Genomic DNA, 8,535 nt, shown 5'->3' on the forward strand with positions numbered 1-8,535 from the left:
CAAACACTATGTGGTCGACGACGGCAGACTGTATAAGTGTATAAGGAAGGCGGCGAGAAAGGTGTTAGGGATATCTTTGGGCCGCACCGGTGGACACAAAAGAGACTGGTGATGGAATGCAATTGCCCAAGGCAAAGTGGAAGCGACGAAGGCGACGTACCTGCGATTAGTAGGGAGCACTGGCGAGGAGGAAAGGAGAGCGAACAGTAAAAGATATAAGGTAGCAAGGAAGGAGGCGAAGCTGGCAGTCTCGGAGGCTAAGACTGCGGCTTTTGCTCGTCTGTATGAGGAACTAGGGGACAAAAACGGGGAGAAGATGTTATTCCGGCTAACTAAGGCGAGAGAGAGGAGGGCCCGGGATCTGGACCAAGTGAGGTGCATCAAAGATAAGGACAACAAAATTTTGACGGGGGATGACCAGATTAAGAGGAGGTGGCAGACCTACTTTCAAAAACTTCTAAATGAAGAAGGGGATCAGGATATTGCTCTAGGTGAATTGAGGAATGCCGACAGTCTCCATGACTTTAGTTATTGTAGGCCCATTGAGGTCGAGGAGGTCATGGAGGTAATGCGCAAGATGAGTAGGGGCAGAGCAACCGGGCCTGAGAAAATTCCAGTTGGACTTTGGAGGTGTGTGGGTAGAGCAGGCTTGGAAAGGCTGATTGGGTTATTTAATGTTATATTCGAGACGAATAGGATGTCGAAGGGGTAGAGGTGGAGTACAATTGTTCTGTTGTACAAGAACAAAGGTGATATCCAAAGTTGTAACAATTATAGGGTATCAAATTACTGAGGCATACCATGAAAGTTTGGGAAAGAGTGGTAAAAATGAGAGTGCGAAGGACGGTGTCTATTTCAGACAACCAGTTCGGGTTCATGCCGGGGCGTTCTACCACAGAAGCTATCCACCTTCTTAGGAGGATGGTGGAACAATACAGATATAGGAAGAAGGATCTTCACATGGTGTTTATTGATCTGGAGAAAGCATACGACAGGGTTCCTAGGGAGGTTCTATGGAGCTGCTTGGAGGCTAAAGGGGTTTCGGCTGCCTACATTAGGGTGATTAAAGACATGTATGATGGAGCAAAGACTCGGGTTAGGACAGTATGAGGCGACTCAAAGCATTTTTCGGTTGTTATGGGGTTGCACCAAGGGTCTGCGCTCAGCCCATTCCTATTTGCCCTGTGATGGATGCATTGACTCATCATATTCAAGGGGAGGTGCCATGGTGTATGCTATTTGCTGATGACATAGTTCTGATTGATGAGACACGAGACGACGTCAATGAGAGGCTGGAGGTTTGGAGACAGGCCCTTGAGTCTAAGGGTTTCAAGTTGAGCAGGACTAAGATGGAATACTTAGAGTGCAAGTTCAGCGTCGAACCGACGGAAGTGGGAGTGGACGTGAGGCTTGACTCTCAAGTCATTCCCAAGTAGGGTAGTTTCAAGTATCTTGGGTCGATTATTCAGGGGATTGGGGAGATCGACGAGGATGTCACACATCGTATAGGAGTGGGGTGGATGAAATGGAGGTTAGCATCAGGAGTCTTGTATGACAAGAAAGTGCTACTATTGCTAAAAGGTAAGTTTTATAGAGTAGTGGTTAGGCCTGCCATGTTGTACGGGACTGAGTGTTGGCCAGTTAAGAACTCACACATCCAGAAGATGAAAGTAGCAGAAATGAGGATGTTAAGGTGGATGTGCGGGCATACTAAGATGGATAGGATTAGAAATGAAGATATTCGGGAGAATGTGGGCGTGGCCCCCATGGAGGACAAGATGCGGGAAGCAAGACTCAAGTGGTTCGGGCACATTCAGAGAAGGAACACTGATGCACCTGTGAGGAGGTGTGAGCGACTGGCTATGGTGGGCACGAGGAGAGGTAGAGGGCGGCCCAAGAAATATTGGGGAGAGGTGATCAGGCAGGACATGGTGCAACTTAGGATTACTAAGGACATAGCCCTTGACAGGGTATTGTAGAGGTCGAGCATTAAGGTTGTAAGTTAGGAGGAAGTTGCAAATATTTCTACGGCGCACCCGAGTAGGACTAGACAGTTAGGATTTAGTTTTAGGATGTTAGTGGTTATCTACTGATTATTATTGTACTTTCCATCTATTTCGTATTTCCTATATTGTTGTTATTTTATTATGACTCTACTGATGGTACTAATATATCGTCACTTGTCGTCCTCTTGAGCCGAGGGTCTCCTGGAAACAGCCTCTCTGCCCCTCGGGGTAGGGGTAAGGTCTGCGTACACATTACCCTCCTCAGACCCCACTAGTGGGATTACATTGGGCCGTTGTTGTTGTTGTTGATTGATCCCAGCCCCATAAAAATTGCTCTGAAGTTTCCATTGACTACGTTCTAAATATCTTGATTGAAACCTCATCTTTCGACATGTATTCATAAATCATTGTGCTTTATTGATTCAAGCACTGTTAATGAATGCAACTTCTGCCAACGACACGGATACTAACCAGCTTAATATCAGTGGTGCAAATTAGTTCTTCAGGAACTAAATCAGAAAGCGGTAAGGGTATAATAAGAAAAAAGACAAATATAACATATGATAGCAAGAAATGCTTGTAATCAACTCACTGCACATGATATCAAGAAGGCTTACTATCTGCAAACAGTTTCTCCGTGTTGCTAGCCAAATCTAACATAATTTTTCAGTGCTAGTGGAGCTGATCAACTGAAGGATCATACGGGAGACACTTCATTATATTAAGCCCCTAAAGGTCAAATAGAATACTTATTACCTCACAAAATCCCTGCAAAGTTACAAAAGTATAGTGCATCTCTGATGTGGACTAAGGGGCTGCAATTGGAGATTAAATAAGTACCAAGTCTTACAATGGTTTTCATACTCAACTTCCTCTTATCTTAGGAAGGATTTAAAGAGGTAGAACTTCAATAATAGAGATATGTCTTTGCACGTTGCTCAAGATCAACAGAACTATCATGTAAGCCACTGACCTCTTCATCAGTCCTGTGTTAAGGACTTGGAGCTGACAACCATTGTAGGATTATAGCTCAAATTTCTCTTGTAGAAACTGAAGAGCTGATCTGCACCTATCTCAGGAGTCAGGATCATCCTCTTGGGGAAAGAGAGCAGCACCAGGGATTTCAACATAGTTGATCACCCCATTGGTCTCCCTGAGAGCTTTTATTTCTGCTTTTGACCACTTTCGAGAACCTACAGTTTCCAGAATAAGGACCAGTATCCAACTATTCACCTCGACAAAAATTGGACAAATCCCATTTTACTGGGTCAAGTAAACCAGTCAAGAAATCAGCAAGAACACAGGCAACCAACTACCCGCTCTATAAGTGCATAGCTGCTCTCAGTGATATTGCGAGTCACAATTTCCTTCTCATTGCTAACATATACTACTTTATATCATCCAAACAAAGACATTTAAGTATCTGGATAGAAAATTCCAATTGAATCGCCGAAAGTGAAATCTCTTTTATCCCGGTCTTCTTTGCTCCTAGTCAGGTTCTTAAGACACTAAGACGAAGAGGGTTCAACGTACAATTTCAGTGATACAAAAAAAAGTTTATCCCTCTCCCTTACTGTGTTTCACTTCCCTCGCTCACAAACAGACACTTTGCCTAGCTCTTTGAATCTCAGTACTCCTCAATAACTATTAAGCTTTTGTTAAAGGACTACCTATTGTAGAGAAGATCTCCTTGACTCACAAGATGGCTTTAAATTATAGGGGATCTTAACCTAAAGACCTCAAAAGTTGTAAGGATCTAGTATGTGGGAAAGAATGAATCGCGGGGGCACACAATTACCATGATTGATGGCTCTTCAATGAGTTTCACCAGCCACAGCAGGAGAGTAGTTGGTCCCTTAGTGTCCCCCCTTAGCAGACCGTACCTGCAATAACACAAAATCGATCAAACAAAATGGTTAATAGCATTTGCAAATGTGGAGAAAATTCTATTCAATATGAAAATTTGCAATCGGAAGTTGGATGTTCTAGCAGTCAAAACACATATTTTACCCAATGGATAATATGCAGCAGAATCCTACTTCAATTCGACAAGAATAAAAAGTGATTGAACATAGACTAGTTCAGACACTTCACAATTGTGTTGTCCTTTTATTATCTATGTTGATCTTAGGCCAGCAGGTATCACAGAGCTAACTGTTGAGATTTCTGTTGAACATGAATTGGGAAGGAGCAAGGTCGGGAAAGATCTAGGCTCACCTTGCTTCCCTATTAGGATATCTTCCAAAACCAATAGGAGGTCAGAGGTGGAGCAGCCTAGGTGGGAGCAAGCAGCAGCAGGCTTAGCAAGCCCTTCTCTGCAACACGAACTGCTTCTATAGCAGCAGTATATCATCTCTCATCTGATTCATTTGTTTGAAAGTATTAGCAAAGCGCACTCCTACACCCCCAATAGAAATGGAGCGCTTTGAAGCTATCAACGAATTTGAACAAGCATAATCTAGTGCAGAAGTGGCATAAAGTGAGCCAATTAACAACAGATACATTGCAGAAAAAGAGGACAAAATTACCAGCAGAACAAGGCACAACCTTTGGACAAACTTCAAAAGAAACTTTCCAAGGGAAAAACCAAGAGGTGTAATGCTGTGCTTGATTTAGAAGAGAAGCATATAAAAACCATTTAGGAATTTGAACTTTAGAATCTAGCAATCCAAAACAATGATACATCATTATAGATCATTGCTAAGCTTCTATGAAACTTCAGGCACTGACAAATTGGTTAAATTACCTGTGACAAGAGAAGAGGGAGGGGATGGATCATGACTGCAGTTATATTGTTAATGGCACAAGAATCATAAGTCAAATGGGAAGAAAGGAACAAGAATTTCCTATTTTGGTCTTTATGTTATAGTAAAAGATAAAAGAAAGTGAAAATGTACTTGCTAATTGGCCGAAATTTGTCTTTTAAATTTTTATTCAGAAAATTATACTTATGGACTGTTTCCGAACTATGTTTCTTTTGTTCCTGGTCCCAGAACTCCTATTGCAATATATGTCTTGGCATTCAATTCCTCAATACAAATAGAAGGAATATAAGCAGCAGTAATCTCGGGTATGCAAACAAGAATATTTTGCAAAGAAAAAATTATAAACCTGTGACACATTTTGGTTTTAGCCATAATTTCCTGAACTTTGCAGTTTGAAGACAGACATTTATGTCTTTCACTCATAAAAATGTACTGCATACCAATCTAATACTATCGACAATGCCGTACGATTAAGTAGTCTCCCTCACACTATTTTCATTTGCATCTGCGACCTGATTAATAAGACTAGCATGTTCAGCAATAAAAGATGTGGCTCTGGAAGTGAACAGACATGCTGCATAAAGCAAAAATCAAATAAATGCACCGCAATCTCAGTGCCATTACACCTCAGTTATTAAATAAGCAGAATCCTTATAGCAGACCTGAAGAGCTGGAAGGAGCAAAAATTCCATGATGTGTTAGCCTTTTCCAAGTCTATTGGTTGACATACATGTTTGACTGCTTCTTTTCCATAGTCTTTCATTGCAATGGTCAGAATGGAGCATTCCATAGCATCCATAGTGTGGGTCTTTTATTGACAGTCAATGTTGTTTTCCCTGAAAACGGGAGTGTTACCAATTTGATCAGACCATCAATCATCACTCACCAATAATCTCTGCAAGAGCAAGAACCTTCTTTGAAAGAATGAAATCGACTTCTATCCCTAACCACAATATCCAATTTGTAGACTTTAGATATCGACTTCATAAAACTATGACAATCTTTGCACACTCTTAAATTCTTTACAATTCGTATGGTGCTTCCCTTACATAACCTTGCCATTCCAAAAGCAACAGCAAGTTTCTCGCTGTGCTTAGACAGGGTATCTTCCTTTTCTTCCTCTTCTATATCATGCAAAACACTGCCTACCTCTGGTACATAACCACCTTCTGCTTTAAGTTTTAACGTTATCTCAGTTAGCTTATTATAAGCCTCTTCAGTAATGTCATTTAGTTTATCCCCTGCAACAAAACTGTACATGACCTTGTCCACTTCAATCATGCTCCAACCAGGAGTTTTCTTCATATTCTTCTCAGCCATTAATCTCCTCACCGTATCAACATCCTTCCATTTCCCTGCAACTGCATAAATGTTCGACAACAAAACATGGTCACCAGAGTTGTCTGGATCCAACTCAGAGAGTCTTTCCTTTACTTGCTCGGCCAATTCAATGTCACCAAAAAAGCTGCAAGCTCCAAGAAGTGTGCGCCAAATAATGGCATTGGGTGGTACTGGCATTTGAACCACAAAATTATATGCCTTATGAAGCTGACCAGCCCTGCCATACAAATCAACCATACAACCATAATGCTCAATCGTTGGTTCGATGTTATAAATTCCTGTCATTTTACTAAAAATCTCATGACCTCTTTCAAGTAAACCAGCATGACTACATGCATAAAGGACCGAAATAAAAGTGATATCGTCAGGTCTGGTCCCAGATTCTTCCATCTCGTGAAAAAGTTTTATCGCCTCTTCACCATATCCTTGCATTGCAAGCCCTGCAATCATAGAAGTCCAGGAAACAATGCTTTTCTTCCCAGGCATTCTCTCAAAGACAAGACGAGCCATCAACACATATCCACACTTGGAATAAGTATCCAAAAGTGCATTGTTCACAGAACTAATCCAAACAAACCCCATTTTCTCTATAAATGCATGCAAAACTTTCCCAAACTCAAATGCCCCAGCTTGAGCACACGCAGATAAAACACCCGTCAAGCTCACTTCATTCGGCCTATTTCCACTCCCAACCAACTCTCTGAAAACCTGCAGCGCCTCATCAAAGCATCCATTATGAGCAAATCCAACAATCATAGTACTCCAAGAAACATCATCTCTACTCGCCATCTGCAAGAACAACCCCTTCGCACGCTCAAGATCCCCTGCTTTAGTATGCCCCGCTAGCATCACATTCCAAGTAGTCAAGTCCCTGCCTGGAATTAAACCAAACATTCTATCTGCACCACTCAAATCATTCCCACGAAAATACGCTGTAATTATGGCGTTCCACGCCACGACATTTGGTTCATTCATTTCATCAAACACCTTCCGAGCAAACTTAACATATCCACATTCCCCATATATACTAACCAATGTAGTCCCAACGAAGAGATGGGTATCAAGCCCGCGAACCATAGCTTGACAATGCAGCTGAAACCCAGTTTTCAAACACTGCAAATTCGCCGCTGCTTTGAGTGCAAAAGCGAAAGAGAAACTATCCGGAGGGGAATATGATTCTCGTAGCATGCGAACGAACGAGCTGACAGAGTTATTGGGTGAATCTGACTCGGATTCACCTCGGATGAGGGTGTTGTACATGAACACATCTGGGTTTGGGTTGTGGATGAAGAGACGGCGAGCGTAATCAATAGCGTCGGAGATTTGAACGGCGGAAAGAAGTAGGATTTTTCCGGCGATTAATGGGTCGGTTTCGAGGCCGGATTTATAAACGAAGGCGTGGATTTGCTTGAGGTTTCGGAGAGTTCTGCAGTTGCTTAAGAGGGAAAGGCAGAGATTTTCTGCTGCACTGTTCATTTTCTGAACTTCATTTCAAACATTTTGGAGCGAAAAGTATAGCCTTTCAGAAAGGCAAAATGCTACTACGGGTCATACTTGCCCCTCTATTATCCACAAAAAAAACAAGTTACTCTCTTCCGTTTCAATTTTTTTAGTATAATTATCCCTAACATCATCTTTTTGGATTATATTTACCACCAACCAAATATTTTTCGAGATATTCTTGAGTCAAGAAATTTAAAATAATAATTTGTTATTATACTTCTCATCAAAACACTTCTAGAAAATCATATGAAAGAAACTTCAACAATTTCTTAACCACGCCACACTCAAGCTCTTGCTCATCCTCGAGCAATTTAAAACTTCACTATCCTAAAAGCAACTCAAAATACCATTGAGGAGCATTTTGCAATTTTATACACTACACATACGACCATGATTGATACAAATAATTAAGCCATTGCATACACTTTCCAACTTCTATATGTCAAAGTATAATCAAATTCAAATAAACTGCCTATTACCACTCCACCTCAAAGACTGGCTAGTCGTCACTAAGCATTCTCAACCCGTGCACTCACCCAACAAGAGAAGTTTACTAAAGTCACATATCCATCGTGGAATCATGTGCCTCTCCAAAGAACAAAAGAATATATAGTAGGCACATTCAAATATGAATTCTAATATAATTTAAGGACATTCCATATATGAACAAAGAATCACTCACTCACACAAAGAAATTTCTGTGCATCCCCAGGTCGTACCATAGGCACGCTCATAGTGTATGTCTTTACGAATTTAAGCTCACGAAGTCTAGGATTAATTAGGTCTTTACGGGTTATAATGTAAGCTAAGAGATGAGTAGGATATATTTGGAATGGTGACTAACTCTTCTAAGCACTTTAATACACCACACTTAACTTTTAAATATACACTCTTCATGACCAACTCGAAAAATATCATAA

At 41.2% G+C, this 8,535-nt stretch overlaps 1 protein-coding gene across 3 annotated transcripts; it reads right to left on the reverse strand.

Moving 5' to 3' along the window:
• Positions 1–2,722: 2,722 nt before the first annotated feature.
• Positions 2,723–7,706, reverse strand: LOC107825020 (pentatricopeptide repeat-containing protein At1g74630). 3 transcript variants are annotated; one of them, XM_075241099.1, is made up of 4 exons: positions 5,434–7,706; positions 4,224–4,366; positions 3,805–3,889; positions 2,723–3,199 (listed from the first exon to the last, which is right to left on the reverse strand). In XM_075241099.1, the coding sequence occupies exon 1, from the start codon at positions 7,586–7,588 to the stop codon at positions 5,654–5,656; it is 1,935 nt and encodes a 644-aa protein (XP_075097200.1). In that variant the 5' UTR covers positions 7,589–7,706; the 3' UTR covers positions 2,723–3,199; positions 3,805–3,889; positions 4,224–4,366; positions 5,434–5,653. The 3 variants fall into 3 exon arrangements, with proteins under 3 accessions (XP_075097200.1, XP_016507337.1, XP_016507336.1); XM_016651850.2 differs by lacking the exon at positions 2,723–3,199 and having other exon boundaries at positions 3,378–3,889; XM_016651851.2 differs by lacking the exon at positions 4,224–4,366 and having other exon boundaries at positions 2,723–3,889.
• Between the last annotated feature and the right edge of the window lie 829 nt (positions 7,707–8,535).

Source organism: Nicotiana tabacum, chromosome 20, assembly GCF_000715075.1.
Source record: "Nicotiana tabacum cultivar K326 chromosome 20, ASM71507v2, whole genome shotgun sequence".
NCBI lineage: Eukaryota > Viridiplantae > Streptophyta > Magnoliopsida > Solanales > Solanaceae > Nicotiana > Nicotiana tabacum.

Coding starts and splice junctions, on each gene's coding strand:
- LOC107825020 (XM_016651851.2), bottom strand. CDS start 7,588: ATGAACAGTGCAGCAGAAAATCTCTGCCTTTCCCTCTTAAGCAACTGC.